The sequence below is a fragment of the Passer domesticus genome, chromosome 9 (genome assembly GCF_036417665.1).
Source record: "Passer domesticus isolate bPasDom1 chromosome 9, bPasDom1.hap1, whole genome shotgun sequence".
Classification (NCBI taxonomy): Eukaryota; Metazoa; Chordata; class Aves; order Passeriformes; family Passeridae; genus Passer; species Passer domesticus.
This window is the reverse complement of record NC_087482.1, coordinates 7,374,198-7,393,200: the sequence shown is the minus strand read 5'-3', so window position 1 is coordinate 7,393,200 and position 19,003 is coordinate 7,374,198. Positions and strand designations below refer to the sequence as shown.

At 42.6% G+C, this 19,003-nt stretch overlaps 1 protein-coding gene across 1 annotated transcript; it reads right to left on the bottom strand.

Moving 5' to 3' along the window:
* Positions 1–2,027: 2,027 nt before the first annotated feature.
* On the bottom strand, positions 2,028–4,424 carry LOC135307584 (histidine-rich glycoprotein-like). Its single transcript, XM_064431994.1, has 2 exons — positions 3,868–4,424; positions 2,028–2,486 (listed from the first exon to the last, which is right to left on the bottom strand). Exons 1-2 carry the CDS (start codon positions 3,928–3,930, stop codon positions 2,034–2,036), a joined length of 516 nt encoding a protein of 171 aa, XP_064288064.1. The 5' UTR covers positions 3,931–4,424; the 3' UTR covers positions 2,028–2,033.
* Between the last annotated feature and the right edge of the window lie 14,579 nt (positions 4,425–19,003).

The following is a 19,003-nucleotide window of genomic DNA, read 5'->3' as shown; positions in this document are numbered from 1 at the left end:
AAGAGAGAAGAATCCTGAGTGAAAGAGATGATGGAGTGGCCTTGGGCTGGACTCTTTCTTGTATAGCCATGGACAGACCCGTGTTTTTTCCCTGTGACCCAGAGACTGTATTTAGGGGGAGGCAACACCCGGGAGTCAAGAGTGAAGCAGCGGCGTGAACAGAGACGGCTGAAGGGGGTGTGAGATGCCCTCTGTCTCCACGGAGAGGAAGATCTCTGTTCATGAGGCCCCTCGGCCCCAGGGGGTGAAATTTGGGGGGGACTGGTGTCCCAAGAGTTGAGAGACTGCTGCTTCTGGAAGTGGGTGGAGCATCTTTAAACGGGGAGCCCTAAAAGCAGTCCTGGCCCGTGTCCAGTGGTGAGAGCACTGGACATGGGGGGGAGAAGTCACGAGGGCCGATGTTCTTTGGGTGGGGCCATGGGTGACACGGAAGCACAGGAGGTTTCAATTGTGCTTCCGGAAAAAGCCCATGAGGCAAGGGGGGACTCCTCTCTCCCTGATGAATTTGAAGGTTGATAATTTGAGGGGTGGTGGATCTCTGGAGAAAAGGGAGGGGGAGGAGGAAGGTATCTGGAAGGTGTTCATTCTTAGTTTAGTATGTGTTCCTTTCTAAATTTGTAATAAATAAAGTGTTATGTTTTTTTCCCCTCCATCCCCGAATGAGAGCCTGCTTTGTTCTGTTCCCGAGTCACATCTCACAGCCACCATTTTAAAAATATACCCTTCATTGGGGGCCCTAGCATTGTGCCAAGGTCAAACTATGACAATATATAAAAAAACCCTATACTAAATTCTAAAGCAAACCTTCAAGTTTTAGAGCACTTCCACTGGAAACACTCTGGACTAGAATTCAGCTTCGCTGGAGGTAAAAATGAGCAATTATGGTAAACAGGAACCAAAGTAGCTGAGAAGGATGGAGGTTTGCCATTTTCATGTTTGAGATGAATGTTTTTGCAGTGTTTACATGCACCTGGCGGAACTCTTCCCATGTGCTCGTTCAATCCATATGCTTACAAAAGAAATGTGGATCATGTAAATTCACAGTTATCACAGCCTTTAAAGTGTCTAAGAACTTGTGTGACCAATGCTCGGAGGTGCCCCCTGGTAGGTGGGCACCCTCCATTGCTACGGAATAATTACTGCATCTTAACGAGTTTGCTTACCTGAAATAGCAGAGCAGCTCTAATACTGATTACGTATGATATCATCGTGTTAATAAAATAAGGATTTATACAAAGCAGTATTGGACTATAACATTTAAATGCTATGTTACTTGGCACATTTAGTAATGATTGCTTAGAAATCTTAACAAGTCCAGGGGACTTGTGATGAAAATACTGAAATGTTTGAAATTGGTTTCTAACGTTTAATGGTTTTGGTCTACTTTCATATGCTATTCATCTATTATACTGTCCTATCAAGTAAGTGGAATTCCTTGTAAAGTCTATATTGCTAGTTTTGTGGACTGAAAAAATTTCTTTCCAAGCACAAATGTTAACTATACAGTATATATATATATATATATATATATATATATATATATATATATATTTATATTTATATTTATATTTATATGTATATATTTATATTATATAAAGTTTACTTACGTACTTTCATCAACCATATCAGGTCTACTTATTTTTTTTGCCCATTGAGAGTAAAAGAGCAAGAATGCAACACTTGGTTCTGTCTGACTTTTTTCCCTGTTTTTTTTTCCATAGGCTAGCTTTTCATTATGTGTGTAAAATTGTCCAGGGGTTTGGTGTAAAAGGTAGCTTTCCTCAGATTCAGCAAGCAGCACGTTGTCAAGGCAAGTTTGGAAATAAGAACTAACCAGATGGTGGTGAACATCTATCCAGTAGATAAGTAAAACCAGTATAGCCTGGGCTAACTGGAATTATTTTATTTAGTAACAGCAAGCCTTTAAGCTCATTAAATGGCCTGGGTAAAAACTGACGGTGTGATTTTGTTGCTTCCTCTAAGTGCCTTTGCAGCTGGGTTTGGAACTAGAGTCACGAGCAGGGTCTTTAGGCCTAGACTATGGTGCTGATGCCGCTGTGTTTGGGCTTGGTGCTGGCGGCGGCGGGCGGCGGGGGCGGCCCGTGGTGGTGCGGGCCGTGGTGCGGGCCGTGGTGCGGGGCGTGCGGCAGGTAGGGGCCGTGCCCGTGGCCGTGCCCGTGCTGGTGGTACTGGTGCGGGTGCGGGTGCGGGTGCAGGGGCGGGTGGTAGTGGTAGTGGTGGTGGTAGGGCGGCGGGTTCTGGTGGCAGAACTGCGCGTGGTGCGGGTGCGGCGCGGCGGCCGCGCCCTCCGCGTGGTGCGGGGTCTGCGCGGCCGCGTGGCTCTGCGAGGGGGGCTTGCCCCTCTTGCTACCGAACAGGGACCCTAGGAGTGAGGAGGAGTTGGGCATAGTCTGGTGAGGGCGAGATGGACACTCTCGGGTTGATGTAGCTCTTCGGCGCATGTGAGGACTGCTAATGATGGACCCCTAAAAAGAAATTAATAGAAAATAAAAATTAAAAAAAATATATCTTGAAATGTTCGGAAAGGGAAAAAAAAAATTAAAAAATAATAAAAAAGAAAAAGTTCACACTGACCCACAAACTCCTCCTTTAGGGTTAACATGGGTGGATTATGTTAGAGAGCTCTAGGGGAAATTTTATCTCCACCTTCCCTAAGTGGCCAGTGGGGCACTCATGCCCTTCTTAGAGGATGTTAAGCATTGGGTGATTTTCTCTCAATATTTTGACATAAAGTGATATGACTTCAAATTAAAAAAAAAAAGTCACGGAAATGTAACATGATATAAGACCTACGAGTGTGTTTTTAAAGGAAAAATACATTTTAAAATACTGCAAAAAATACCATACTTGCTTTTTTACCACAAAAAAAAAGCGCTAGATTAAATGCAACCTAAATAGTTAAACATACAGCAGCAAATATTACAGTTACAGCTCAGATTTTAAAATGGTATTTAAATATTTATTTATAGCAGTTTTCCACTACTATATATGACAGTGCTGCTTCTCAGGCCTACCTCTGCATTTTGTGTTAAATGGAACCATACCATTTTTGCCACTAACATTTCTATGTGCTTATATTTTTCTGACCTATGGTCCAACATTCTCTATTATTTAGCCTGGAATTTAGTTGCTGAAGTTGAGGGTTTGTATTTTTAAAGAGTTATGGGACACAAGAGTAGTTAGGCAAAGTATGCTAGATTTAAACTGTAATCTACCTAAAGCAAACACACAAAAAAAAAAAAAAAAAAAAAAATCTGCAAGCTGAATTCAGAGACATGAACAGTATATATAAATGGTTTGAAGATGAATGAAATCTCATGAAATCCACATTGAATTCACCTATCTGAATAATTTTTTTTGTCCTCCCATGCCCTATCTGTGCAATTCCATGGTGTCATGACTGCATACATTTAGCAATTGAACTCGAAAATAAGCAATGGGGATGGTTGAGCATGACAGTCAATAGTTGTAGCTAAATATCAAACAGCAAGAACAGTGTACTTGGTAACAAAGAGCAAGGTGGGCTTTTAAGCTGGGACCAGACTGAAATGGTGGCAAAAGGACACATCATATCCATTTAACCATGCTGGCAGGAACAAAGGGAACAAGGTTAGCTCAAACCAAAAATGGCATTGCTCTAAAACAAGCTGTCAGTGCTTTGTAAGCTGGAAGAATACAGAGTGAATAGCCTAGGCATGCATTTTACTCGTGGCAGGCAGGTTATATATATGTGTATATATATATATGTTAGAAGAAAAAAGAGCAAAAAAATATGTATGTATATAAAAGAAAGGTTTGAAATGCACATCATCACATCCAGCTAGACATCAGGAACTTCCTACTTACTTCCATATTGCTGTCTAGCGATCCTGCACTGCTGCGTCGCCCACGCTTGCCTGCCCAGGACATGCAACAGCAGAGATTAGAGACTGCGACACGACCGGCGCCAGGAGCCGCGGCCCCACAGCCCCACAGCTTCAGGGCCAGCAGGGACAGCAACTCCCTGCACCTGCCTGCGTTTCTAGGGGATCAGTGGAAATTTGGAGAGCTGCTGGTGCTGGGGATCGGCTCACACGAGCGGGGGGTGATTATTTTGTTGGTAATTTGCACAACTTTTGAAGTAGAGGTGTTTGGGCAGCTGGGTTTAGTGCTGCGCTTGTGATGCTGAGCAGCAATGATTTTAAAGGGTTTGGTTTACTGGAAGCTAATCGGCCATGGAGGTTTTTTTTTCTTTAAATATTGAGATATAATTGTGGGGTGGCATTAACTTAAATGCAAAATTTAACGTTGAAATATTCTGAACTTCAGTGTGGGGCACTGTGAGGGCCATCGGTTTTATCAATTAATCAGTTTTATCACTTCATCGGTTTTATCATTTTATCGAATTTATAATTTCAATTTCAGCTTTGAACCTCAGTGGATTTCATACAATATTCTTTCATGAGGTTTAAAAAAAAACTAAACTTAATTTTTGATCAGCAAATCTGGAATCTGTCTTGACATTATGGCTAGATTTTGTTTGTTTAGCTGTGCAGTGCTTTATCTTTAAGCATGTTGGATTTGTACTCCAACAGTCTCAAACTGCAAAAACTTTTGCCTAAACCCACACGTGAAACTCCAGACAGTTTGCCTAAAGAGCCAGAAGACCTCAGTGGCTGGATAGGACACAGGATCTCAGATTTTCTTTCTCACTTCACAGCAGAGAAAATAGCATCTGGCTGCAGTGGAATTAGAGATTTTTAGAAGATAACTTGTGGAGCTTTGCTTTGCAAAGTTTCAGAATACTTTCCTGGCAGGGTGCAGAAACAAAGCTGAGCTTTGAGGAGCCCTCCTGGTGCTCAGAGCTTCCCTAAAATCTGCAGGGCTTTCGAAACCAAAGCTTTCTCAGCACTCTCTCCTTGTTTTCCTGCAAGGCCAAATATCAGTCTCCACCCTGCATTGGCTGCATTCAGAGTTTTCTACACGGAGAGGTAGTTTTGGCAGAGAATGTGAGGATTTCAGCATCACTTAACCAATTAATGATGTACCCTCATCACAGACACCCCAAAAGCACCTGTGATCAGAACTAGAGAGCAGTGGAACTGCTCACAGGGCAATTCAGACTACCCAAAGGATCAGGATGACCAAAAACTACCACCTGCTGGATTTATAAGCATAGTATCGACCTGGTTGGTCACAGAACACTGCCCTGAAACAAGTTTCTTGTAAGAGCTACAGTTCCAGGCTACTGGAACATTCTCCCCTCTTAAAAAGAGTTGCTCCCCAGTACAACCCCTCTGCAGTGACATTAAATTGAGGGGAAGGCGTTTGTGGTCAAGGTGTTGTGTTTGACTTGAGAAATTCATTGGGATTTGGAACAATTTCCCTGGATGGGCTCTTTGTCAAAAGCTCACTGCTTCATCTCCTGCTGCAGTTTTAGCCTCACCCAAACTCTACTATCTTATGAGTCCCCCAAGAAAAACTGGGTTTGTTCATCCCTTATGTTGACTCCTAGTCAGGTTTGATATTTTGCTGCTCTGATAACGGGATTAGTACTGATTAACACTCCAACCCCTCTTGCTTGCTGATGCAAACACACTGCGGCAGCCACCTCGGAACTTAGCAGTCAGGGTTGCAAATAAGACTGAGAGCTGACACGGGGCATTAAACGTGGCCAAAAATGAAGGAAAACACAACAATCCAATGCCTTTTGCATATGGCAGGAGTCACAGTCTGATCAAATAACCACGGACACAGTAAATACGGACAGCGAGCGACAGATGGAATTTTGCTCAGAATAACTCCAGGGCAAAGTAGTACTTGCAAAGCCAAGAACAAACAGAAAAATCCACCTTAAATGCCTGTAATTTCCCTCAGATAGGCACTACTGCCGTACAGAGGCTTAGTTCTTTTTCTTAAAAACAAATTGATCCCGATTCTGTGCTGACATGCAGTGTGGTGGGTTTACTCAGTAAATCCCCTGGAGCATTCCCCCTGCCAATGTGTGTTTATTCCAGACTGTTCCCTGGTCTTTGGGATAGCATCCCATCGCAGAAATGCCTCCCTGGAGCTCCAGCCTTCACATGCATCTCAGGGAAATTCTAAACTAGAACTGCACCCAAGCATGTACTGGCAGGATAATTAGTAGCTGTGGTACAAAGCAAGGTGGTATTTATCAAATCTGAAGATTAGTTTTGCTTAATATATTAAGCTTACTTTAATATTTTAAGGCTGTTAGAGTGGACTTTAATTTATAAAAATAAATTTTCAATTAATTTAACCTTATCTGTTAGATATGAATATTCCTTGCAAGAAATATCTTGAACTTACACAAGTGTATGCCTCATATATGAACATGCACTATATAGGGCCAAGAACATTTCAAATTTATAGTAGAGATATGAAGTGATTACAAGATTTTTACAAACTTAACCATGCCAAAAGAATATTGAGCTTCATTAATAAAGGCCACTGCACCTTGCAGAATGGATGTGTGCAGGACACATCACAGGATGTGTGGTGATCTCACAGTTTAGGCTACAGATCAGCTCAGTACATGGAAATATTTCTCACTCCTGCTCTGTAGTTCTTGAAACTCTTCTGGGCCAGTGAGATAACTGATAGCTAAAGACTATCAATGATTTGATATTATGATTTAGTATTATGATTTGGCTTTGAGTGTCTTGGGGGAGAAAGCTTGGAAAAAAGTTTTAAGTTAAAATTACTCTCTCCAATGACTGGAGAGACCACTTTTGAGGGGGAAAGTACTGTTTGCCACCTTTACATTTTCAGCTTGTTTCTGTGTGAAACAGGTACAATCTTAAGATTTCACACTGAAACAGAACTATTTTAATCCTGGAAATACCTTTGGTTTTGTTTTGATTTTGCAGTAATCTTTTTTGGCCTGTGGCTGTTTTAGACAAGCCCAGCTCTCAGTAACAGGAACCACTGCACCACCCTCACCTGGTCAGTACTACCTGGCTGTGCCAGTTGTGGAGTACTGGGGCAAACAAGAAAACTGCAATTTTTAAACCAGTTCAGTGTGTAAATACTACTCCCACCTTACAGATTAGTGATGTGGGAATAAAGTTTGAATTCCTCTGTAAACTCAATGTAAAAGCACTGGGTCCCCCAGCAATTCAAAGTGGCTGGAATTCAAATTGAAGAACCTAAAATCAGTGCAATGGGACTGTTTCTGGGAGAAACAGAATGGGAAACACAGCCAGTCCAACTCTTTCTGCTCTGCTTTAGTGACCAAATCATTCTTCCTGTGGAACAGTGGCCATGAGGGGACATCACACTTTTCCCATCTTTCTGTAAACTCATAAAACTCAGCTTTAGATTCATTAAAATTTGCCTGGCTCTAATATTTTTGTATAAATTAAGAATTTCAAGGTCTGGAAAAAATAAATTCAGTTCTTCCAGCTCAAGAATGTGCAATAAAAATTATGCATTTATCTTTAGAGAAAAATAAAGCCCTAAATATTTTTGACATATTCGCATCTTGGAACACTTGGATGTCACATTCTGTTTTATATTCCATGGAAAGAACTGTCAAGGCACAAGGAACAACAGCATCTCCCAGTGAAGAGATCCTCAGCACACCCTTCCCACAGCTGGGAGTTGAGCTGCTGTGGCCAAGGCATGGAAACACTCTCAGGAAAGGATACCTGATGGACACATCCTGCTTTTCTGTGCATGCCCAGCCTAGGAGGCAGAATCAGTCAGGGTATTTGCTAGATCTCAGAAGCTGCTGAATTGTCACTCAGAGAAATTTAGTAATTTCCACAGCCTCCATTTACTGGGATGTCTGGGGGACAGCAATGGATTTTTTTCCTAAATAGTTCTGTCAAGTACCTGTGCAGCCAAATGCTGTTCAGTCACATTTCCCTTCACTGAATAAACAGTTAAAATTTTGAGTTTGCAATGTTCACTGGACATTTACCTGCCTTCCCGCATAAATATGAAATCAGGCCATTTTCTCTTGTTTGTTAGATTTATTTTTGATTCAAGGTAGAAAGGTCTCTCTAAAAATCTACTTTCCTACAGGCCCACACACTCCTGTTCCTCCTCCTTGTTCATCCTGTGCTTCATCCACAGAAGGATTTGAGGGAACCTAACTCAGGCCTGTTTTAGAGAAGCAATTTAATATGGGATAATCACTGAGGGGCAGTATCTTCCTAACTGAAAGAGATTTCTTTGCTTTTCTGTGGATCACTTCTCCCACATTAAAAATAAAATTAGCCTCACATGCAAGCTATTCCCTGAGAGAAGGCAGAATGATATGGATCATCTCCCTTAAGTCATTCCACCAAATAACAAAGCAAATAACAGGCTGGTTGTTTCTCAAGTCAGTTGCACTGCACAAGACCAAACAGAAGCTCTCCATAATTCTCAGTTATTTCAGGTTAAAATTAAGTTTAGTTGGGTTTAACAAACTCATTGATAAACCCTGCAGTCTGTGAGTGATTTCTACTTTTTGTCATGGAAAAAGGTTATTTTCAGTAAGAAGCATGCCAGTTGTAGGCATGCCCTGTGAAATGTGTTTGTGATTACAAATGTTGGTTTGTTGAATTAAACCCATAATATGAATTCAAATACATGGCAGTGTTTGAAAGAGAGGGATGAGTAATTCTAATGGAATGAAAAAATTAATCAGAAATCACATTTAGGGGTACAGATACCCACTGAACTCACATATTAACAATATGGTAGTTCTCATTCTAATGAAATAAAACCAAAACAACAGAAAAATATGAAGTATCTTCATCTGAGATATAAGAGTGGTGAAGACTAGGGCTTGATCTAAAATCCGCTGGAGCCAAGCAAGCACCAATAGTCAACTTCAGCCTGATTTTGGATCAAGGGCCTAAGTCTTTTTAATGAAGCACATGGAGATGTGAGTATGAAAGCCTAAACAGAGAAGAAAAGAATTGAAAGAGCTCACTCTCTACATATTTGTATGCACATACATATACCCACAAAACACAGGCTATCATTTCAGTTTACAACAATTTTATTTATTGCAGCATAGCTAATGTCTCCTCTTTAGTTAAAAAAAAAAGGAAATAGGTAAGTAGTGTCTACTACCAAAGATATACAGAATATTGAAATTATGACTACACTGGACATCATCACTGCAATTGAAAGAACAAAGCAGAGTATGCAACACAGCCTATGAACTAAAAACCAAATAACTAAAAAAAATAGAGTTGCTACTATCTATGGAAGTACTTTCTGAATAGTGGACATGGTGTTCAGATAAGAGTTCTTGTCAGTGACAGGAATCTTTAACACTGAAAGATTACATGGCTATGCCAGGTGTGAGGCAAACCATCAAATAAAAACATGCCCAACTTCCCCTGGCTTGCTTTGGCTAACAAATTGTATCACCACTGCTTTCCAGTCTTTAACCAGTTAATAAAACTTAAGACACATCAGTGGCTTTGTGGGTTATCAGCATCCTTGTCCAATAGGGCTTCTTTGGTTCTGTTGCAAAGAGTACTTCACAACAACCTCTTTTTGCAAGAATTAGGAACTGTGTCTGAGTTACAGAACCAGAAAAGAGCATCAGGGGCACACTGGTGTTACACAGCTCTAGAGAGAATTTAGTAGGGCTTCACTCAGTTTCATTCATCGAGGTGGTGACACAGGTACACTTGAGCACAGAGTACACAGAAAGCGCTCGTCACACAGAGACCAGGAGCTTTCCTTCCCTTTCCAGGCCTAGTCTATGAGGGGGAAAAAGCAAAGGCAATGAAAAAAAAAAGAAAGGAAAACCAAGTGAATTGCTCCTAGCACAAGTCAGTCACTTCTGTTTTATTAAAAACTTACAATTTTTCCTCTGTCTTCACTGTCCTTTAAAAGTTTCTATAGCAACCTACAACGGCTTTAATACTTTCAAACAGCAGCCGCTTAACAGAACAAAGGTAAAAAAAAAACAACCCAAAACAAACAGAAATTAACCACGAGCCGAGGAGGGGGGAGTAAGGAGCTACTTGGAAGTGTAAGATTCCACCACTGCTATTTGTGGAGGCATGCAGCGAGCCGGGGAGGAGAGGAAGCTCTTACCTGCTTCGGACACGTCGCTCAGGGAGGAGCTGAGCGCGCTCCGCTTCAGCCCCTCGCCGCCGGCGTAGCTGTCGTCCAGGCACGCCCGGGGCAGGGTCCCGTTCCCGCCCGGGGCAGGGTCCCGTTCCCGGAGTCCTTCTTCAGGCTGGAGCACTGCGACATGCTGGGACGCACCACCCCCTTCTGCTTCTCCAGCTCGGCTGCAACACACACGGGGGCTTTTACAGGGGTGTTTGTGGGCATGAAACAACCCAGAACGTCCCACAGGGAGTTTCACCCCTCTACGCACAGCTGGATTTCTCTTTTGGGAAAATGGGATAAAATTTCATCTTCAGACACTCACGGGACTACCAGCAAAATGTATCGGTTTGGACCATGACTTCCTTACTGACCACAGGAATTGCAACCCGGAAATGAAGAAAAATTCAATGAAGCTTATTGGAAGAGCCATCATTGGGAATTTCAGTGTGAGGTAAATTGCCCTTAAAATTCCTGCTGTAATTTGTGATACAAATCACAGAGCCAGCTCTCCTCTGTCCACATTATCCCTAAAATTCTTACAGGAATTTATAGTACAAATCACGGATCCATCTTTCTTCTCCACATTATCCCTAAAAATTCCTGCAGTAATTTATACTACAAATCACAGACCCAGCTCTCTTCTGTCCAAATTATCCCTAAAGTTCTTCCTGTAATTTATGCTACAAATCACAGACCCAGCTCTCCTCTGCCCATTGTTATTTGCAGCTTGTCCAAGATGAATTCCACTGCAGCTACACTGCAGTAAATAGTAGTCAATGAACTCAGCCGGGGCTTAAGGCATTATTGGCTTTTTCCTTCTTCTCAAGATAAAGTCACAGAAAAACCCACATTATTTTGAACTTTTACAGAGTTCTAATGTGTTATACTCTTATACTTTTTATTAATGGTAATTTTTAATTTAAAATTTAAATTTCCCAAGGGTAATATTACTTTTTATTATTTTGATTAGCTGGAAAATGCTCCATTATATGTACCTTTGTACTTACACTCTATTCTGTGCTTTTCCATTTCTTGAACTTCTGCAATTGATTCCCTCAAATCATCTGTAAACTTCTTCCTGTCCTGAGGATTTGGTGCATTGAAATTTATGAGTACTTTGATATCTGCTCCTGGAACAGCTGACGTGAGCCGAATGCCATTGGGATAATCTGGAAGAAAAAGGCAAGAAAAACTAAGCTCTGATTAATACAATTACTTTTCTTTTAATAAAAATACCCACAAAACCGGAAAGCTTTTAGTAATATTACCACAGAGGATACAAAGTCAGAGAAATAAAAGTCTGACAGCATAAAATTAGAATAAAAATCCCTAAGGTACATTGGAACAGCCTAACTGTCAAATACTGAACAAATACTGAGAGATATCTTTATGTAGCTGCTGCCCTTAAGGCACAATATGCAATATATATCAAAAACAGTAGGAAAAAAAAAAAAAATCTAAGGGGATATTTTTTTTTCATGGAACAGATCCCATGATCACCTTATCCACTTGTGACCAAAGTTTTGCTGAGTGTAAAGGCTACTTGAAGACATTTCAAATGCTACAAATTATCTTTTAACTCACCATTTGCGGGTGAGTTGACACACAAACAGGTACAGATTTAGTATTTCCTATTGGATTGTTCTCCCTGTACATGCTACTTTCCTTTTTTTCTTTAAAATGAAATTAAAAGTATCTGTGAAATCACATACTGAAGAAGTAAAAGGACTGATTTGGTTTTTTCACCCTTCTTTTGACCCATATGATGGACTTTTAATAAAAGGCAGATGTTTCAGGAAACTGTCTTTGCCTCTTTTCTAGGTGTACTTCTGAAGTTTTAACAGCTGGTCAAAAATACCTCCTGGTTGAGACAGAATGTTCATTTACAGAAAGATACTCAGAATGAAAATATGTTCTGTGTTGAGAGCTTTGTAACAAGCTAGCTCCGAGCTAAAGCTCACAGTGAGATTAATTTGACCAAGATAGAAAATGAGGGGAGTTGCCTTCCAATTAAACTGTGTCCTTGGCCTGCGGATGAAGTAATGCACCGAGCAGGTGGTGGAGAAAAACAGCCTGGGAAAGTAATAAGTAGTTATACCAAAATAGCACGTAAATAGCTGATAGCTAGTTAGCCAATGGTGAGCTGGGATTTTGCACTATGCATGAGCTAATTAAAAGGTGTATAATAATCCGTAATTCGGGAATAAAGACGAGACTTGTCGATCATCATATGGCGAGCAAGTCTTCCTTCTCCATCAAATGGTGACCCCGACGTCGACGACTACGGACAGACACGGCTGCCACGGATGGGGAAGTAGGAGCGGGTCCTTCTGAAGCAAGGGGGGGACGGCAAACGACCACTGCGGGTCGCGGCCCTAGGAGCTATAAATATAGTCCTAGCCTACGTGCTGCCGAAGTCTGTAAGCCTTGCAACAGCGCTGATTAGAAATGGAAAGGCAAGCAGCATATGATTTATTTATTTGCTTTTTAAAAAAGCGGCAGATTAAAGACATGGACTTGCAGAGAGAGCTCCCACAGTTGTTAGATTACGGGTACGCTACAGGGTTGTTTTTCAACCCCCATACGGTCCATGAGCTAACAGAGTGGCGTAAGTTCGGGACCAGGAGGGCGGTTACGCGCACCGCGGGACAGCCCGGGGCAGACGCGGAGGCGAAAACGCGTATGCCGGCGGCGCTCCCGGTGCTGCAGTGGCGGAATGGACCGAGCGCTGCGGAGGCGCCGTACTCGGTGCCGGCGGTGGTTACGCGCACCGCGGGTCCAGTGACACGCGCGGTGACAAAAACTCGCACGGCAGCTGTCCGTGGGGAAAGCGCACAGATCGTGAGGGAAGTGCCGGCCAGGGCCAAGCCGGCCAAAGCGAGACGCGGCAGCCGAATAGGTGCTAGCGGCGGCGGACGCGCACCAGTAACGCGAAACCCGAAAGCTGGAGCTAGGAGGGCTTTTTCACTTTTTGCAAGCGCACAAAAGCACCAGCGGTGTGGGACATTCTCCCGCTGGCTGCGGGTGCTGGCGCAGAGCCAGGGGGAACCAGCCCGAGCAGAGATCCAGGCAGAGCGGAGCCCAAAGGAGATCGGGGCCGCGCGGGTCCGGGCGAGAGCGTTCCTTTCCGCACCCCCGGGATAGCGCAGACTGAGGCTGTGCCGGAGCAGGCAGGAGACGGGCGCGGGCAGACATTCCTCAAAGCACCGCCCTGTCACAGCTGCCTAGCAACCACAGCAGACAGCCCATCGCAGCAATTCAAACAAGTGTCTGAGAAAAAACAGGTCAGGAATTTCCTTCAAGATCAGGATAGAAAACTTCTGAAAATTCACACAGTGCTTCATCCAGATGTTATACGGGGCATTTCACCCAACTGTTCCACAGACTTTACGGTTTGTTTACCAGTTTTTTTTGTAAATGTGTTTGCTTTTCTAAAAGTGATTGAGTATTTGGGTTTGATGGCTTTGAGTTTGATGACTTCATTTCCTTTCCCTTGCCTGAGGCAAGAACAACCTTTTAGGGGGGCAGAGTCTAAGTAAACTTCCTAGTTTCTGTTTGGACTACATATGAGAAGATTTAAACTGTAATATTTCTGTATACTATGGGCTTTATAGTCTTTGCTTTCTTCTATTCATTAAGAGATGGCATTAGATAAATGGATGTAAATGTGCTAATTATTTTGACTATCCTTAATTTAAGTGAAATTATTTGTGTTTAAGATTATCTGTCATCTTTTTCAGTTTTGTTTTAAAATATCGATCCAAGATTCAAAGTTTTAAGAATTATTGATATTAAGTTTATAATCTTTGTTATTTTTAGTTTTTGTAAGTAATGCTGATAGATAGTGACTGTTGTTAATACCAGATGAATACTTTAGGAAGGTTGTCTTAACCCCTTCAAGCACTTCTTGTTAAGGAGTTTTCAGATTTTTGTGATAAGAATTATTATTAAGATATTGTTGCAGTATTTACAGCCAGCTTTCATGTGTTTTTCTATTTTTTTGTGTGATCACCTACAAGACACGTGTCTCTTTAAGATCCTGTCTTTTTATTTCCTAACTATTTTGATGTTTCTGAGGGTTTTTATCCAAATTGCCAGTTTTGTAGTTCTTTTAATTATTATTACAGGAATACTCCGGCAGAGAATTCAAGAAGTTTGCTGTGTTTGGAAAATCTCTGTCTTGACAGAAACTTCAGAAGGATTCAATTATTTGCTGGTTTGATTGGTTTGTAACCCTAAGGTTTCTTGTTTATAACAGTTGTTTTTAAAAGCCCTGTTTAAAAAATGTGTTAAGTGACACTCACCAATTAGAGTTTGGGCTCTGGCCAAGCTCTAGCTCTATTTGGATGGAGTGACTGACAATCAACCCAGATGTTTTCTGCATCAAAAAGTATTCAAGTCCTTTTGACTTGGCAATTTGACCATCTATGACAGCTGAGCCATTTTCAGAGGTGATTTGGAGAAACATGAATCCGGACATGGTTTCTCCAATTCTCTGTCATTTTAAGGTTTGTCAGCTGTTGCAGACTCTGGGATAAGAGTTCGGTGTTACAGTGTTTAGTAATTTTTTTATTTTGTATGTGTTGTTGACTGTGTGTATTATCTAAATTAATTCCTAATTACTTTTATTTTAACATTTCTTTATGTAACATTGCAAAATGAAACCAGGACCCATTTTTCACCTCCAAGATTTTGAGAAGATTCTTCAGTCCTGCAGGGATGTGGGATTTGTTTGTGTTTTAACAGGTGCCCTGTCTCAGCTTGAAAAGAAAACGGGGGAGCTCAGGGTATTGGAGTGGCTCTCTCCACCGCTACAGCAACAGAAAACTGTGAGACTGAAAATTGAAATGATTGCATCCCTCATAAAGAAAGGACGTTTTAGGGCAATCCAAGTTACAGGAGCAGAGCCTTCAACAATACGATTGCCCATTAAAAAGGACACGCTTGACTGGTATTTGGTGAACTCTGGGGAGCTCCAGGAAGCCCTTTTAGGAGCTGGAGCTGTCGTGGAGACTGGGAAAATGCATCCTAGTCCCCTCCAGTGGATGACAGAATGGGACTGGATAACAAAGCCCATTCAGAGTCTGTCACCATTAAGGGGGGCTATCACGGCCTTTACGGATGCTGGTAAAAAGTCCAGGAGAGCAGCCGTGACATGGAAACAGCAAAGACAGTGGTGACAACATTTGTTAGATGCAGATGCCAGGGACAGTCTACAGACATTGGAACTTTTAGCTGTAGTATGGTCAATGATGAATTTAAAAGGTCCTTTGAATATTGTGACTGACTCCCTTTATGTAGCAGGAGTAGCTGCCAGGCTACTATACTGGGGGAGGGGATATCTTTGTGTTTCCTCTCCAACAGGACCCTTGTGGATCCCCGCGAAGTGGACTCGAGCTGTACCAGATGTTGAGGACTGTCGCGGCCTTGTCACCGGAGGACAAAGAGAGGGTGCACAACAAACTGACGCTGATATTGCGACCCTATTTGCAACACCTTAAGCCCTACTCTAACGATGCGCGATGTGCCTGTGTTCATCTTCCTGACGATTGGATCGAGTGGTGTCAGGACCTTACGGTAGAAGTAAAAGCCCCTCAATCACAGCCATGCTTGGACTGTGGGGACAATAAATGTGCTGCATGGATCGTGCTAGACTGTGGAGGCTGTAATAAGGTGTTTTGGTTGGAGCAATCGACCGTTCGGCAGAACTGGTGCCCAAGCTGCCGATTCTCCTGGAACTTGCAGAACTCGTGGCAGCAAGCACTAAGGGATTTTACAGGGCTTGATTTGAGAGGATCGTTAGACTTGTATGAAGCCCCGGAGCAAATTATTTTGGCATATGTTACTTGGCAACTTAAGACCTTGTGTGAGCGAGTAGAAAAGCAAGTGCGTACTCACATAATAGCTTCGCGCTGTCGAAAGCTTGTGCCCCTCACACAGACATCCACTGTAGGACCGATTAAAAAAGACTGTGGGGTTGAGGAGGCACTAGACGACTGCATCAAGCAACTTAAGTCCTGTTCTCTTCGCTCCAGAGGGACTGCCAAATAGTGCAACCCACATTCTGGAGCAAGCTGAAACAGGTAGTAGTAGCTACACTTTAACCTGGAGGGGCAGCTAATAAGGCCATGAATTTGGCCAAGCAATTAGGCTGCTGGGCCAAAGACGAACTGAACGCCACCTCCCAGGTAGTGGACATGCTGTCTCAAGATGTACAAAGTGTAAATCATGCAGTATTGCAGAATAGAGCAGCAATCGATTTCTTATTATTAGCTCAAGGCCATGGTTGTGAAGAATTTGAGAGTATGTGTTGTATGAATTTATCAGATCATTCTGTATCAATATGCTATAGAGATATTGTGTGATAGTATTGCTAATGCTTGTATTACCATGCTTGCTTAATTGCATACAAAGAATGGTGAGTCAGATGATGGAAAGGGCTTGGAAAACAACACTTCCGGCTCAAAAAGAAAACGGGGGAAATGTTGAGAGCTTTGTAACAAGCTGGCTCCGAGCTAAAGCTCACAGTGAGATTAATTTGACCGAGATAGAGAATGAGGGGAGTTGCCATTCCAATTAAACTGTGTGTCCTTGGCCCACGGATGAAGAAATGCACAGACACAGGTGGTGGAGCGGGATAGCCTGGGAAAGTGGTGATAGTTATACCAAAAACAGCACGTAGATAGCTGATAGCTAGTTAGCCAATGGTGAGCTGGGATTTTGCACTATGCATGAGCTAATTAAAGGGTGTATAATAATCAGTGATTCGGGAATAAAGACGAGACTTGTCGATCATCATATTGTGAGCGAGTCTTCCTTCTCCATCAGGCACGCGTTGTTTCCTGTGGTGGTCACACTGGGGTCTTTGGTGGTCTCTGAGGCTGAAGGCTGTGGTCTTCCTCATGACTGAACTTTTGAACTTTTCTCTATTGTGCGTGCACTGTGGTCCCCTGGTGCTTATCTGAGTACGTCTGTTGGTTTGGATCAGCTTGGAGACAGAGGAGCTCCTTAGTCTAGGCTTCTTGCATTCCCTGGTCTTCTCCTGTTATGAGTAAAACACTCATCTGTAGCTATGATATTTTATTAAAAATCCTTTCCTAGGATTTTTCCCCTCCTGAGGAGCTGAAGGCCTCAGGAAAGAAATGTAAACAATAACTATCTGCTGCTGTGGAATGCAACAGGTGCATCTTCCATTGGTCCATGTGGATTGTTTTCACTTGATGACCAATCACAGCCAACTGTGTTGAGCCTGTGAGCAGTCACAAGATTTTTGTTATGCATTCCATTCTATTCTTCTTCTTTGTAGCCTTCTGGTCATTTTTTCCTCTCTGTTCTTTTAGTATAGTTTTAACGTAGTATTTTAATAGAATATATAATAAATCAGCCTTCTGAAATGGAGTCAAGCCTCGTGTCTCCACACCTGGGGTGTTCGCCCCAACAGATTATCCATTTTTTTTAAGGCTGCAAAGTTAAACAGGTTGGGCCAGTTGCTGAGAGTTGAAATGTTGACTATTTGTTGTTGCAAGCTTCATGTTGCAATCACCTCTTGTTAATAGTTTTTCTTCAATTACCTGTTAATGGTTAGAAATCAAGCGCAATTGTCCCCCTGCTGCTTCCCCAGAGCCTGCAGGTAGCAGGGTGGGGGTGGTGACATCAGAGCTAGTATGCAGATGAGAATGCATTTCACCAAATTTTTCAATTTTCCAGGAAAAAACCCCTAAAAACATTGAGCCGACATAAAATTAAGAAACCTAAGTAAGGTCTAAAGGTGAGGAACTTAATCCAGTATGTGCTAAGATCCTTTTTACTCCTCACCTTAACCTGAAAGGATGTCAGCTAGAAAGAGGACCTGGAATGTTAGACCAAAGAAGCAGAATTCCCACTACTCCCTCGAGGATGGAAGCCCCAGCTCTCCCTGCATACCAGCGGACACAGCTGCATCATCATCCTCCTCCTCCGTGCCACTCCTGGGAGCAGCAGGGGTGCGGGTGACCTGTCGTTTCTCCCCAACCTGAGCTGAATGTTTTTAATAAAGGCATTAAAAAGGAGAAAGATCTCCTGCCCTATTTATGACACTGGTATTGTCCTTCATAGCAAGAAGCTTCAGAAATTTGCATTTTCCTATGCCCTTTGTACCTTGGCAGAAGGTTCTTAAGTAAAAGGTTAAAATTCAACACATAATTCTACAATTTAAAATTTAAATGCTTAGTCCATATTGCTAACTTAATTGAACCCCCCAAAACCTCCATTTCAACAGCAGCCCCTGCCTGGTTTCTGCCTGCCCACACTGTGGGCATCCACAGCTCCTCCTGGGCATGGAGCTCAGTCAGTGCTGGTGCTGGGTGGGCTTTGCTGCTGCTGCCACCTGGACACTGGGGTGACCGCTTGTCCTGGGTTGCAGTGTAAAGATGTATTCTAATGCCATCCTCAAGAGCTGCTGAAACCAGGAGGGGCATTGTTTCTTCCTTATCTCCTGTTAACGGGCCCATCAATGTCTTGCCACATGACTCAGAGATAACTCCCTCCCAGAGCCATTTCTGTTTAGTGGCTAATCAAGGACCCACAGCATGAGGCAGAATGATATCACCCCACTGTGAGATGCTCTGCCCTTGGTGGAGGAGCTAAGCATCCCCAGCTGGATATAATCTGGGTTTTGGGACACAACAAGCAGTCTTTCCACTGGATTCCCAGAGGAACCGCCGCCCTTACCCACTGCTTTTCCAGAGGATGAGAGCTACCAGATTGTTTCTACAGGATCACCACTTCCACAAGTCCATTTCATCTGGACTGCTACCACCACCCTAACTAGCAGGGTGTCAGCAGGCTGTATTCTGAGCCTGTCAGTGGTTTTTCTTTTGTATTATTGTATGTGTTTTGATTTTTTTCCCTTTTTCTAATAAATTGTATTTCT

What these genes read in the sequence shown, in the direction of transcription:
- LOC135307584 (XM_064431994.1), bottom strand. Translation starts at nt 3,930, where the DNA reads ATGTCCTGGGCAGGCAAGCGTGGGCGACGCAGCAGTGCAGGATCGCTA. An exon ending in CGCTAGACAGCAATATGGAA is followed by an intron (nt 2,487 to 3,867) that starts GTAAGTAGGAAG and finishes ATTTCTTTTTAG; the next exon opens with GGGTCCATCATTAGCAGTCC.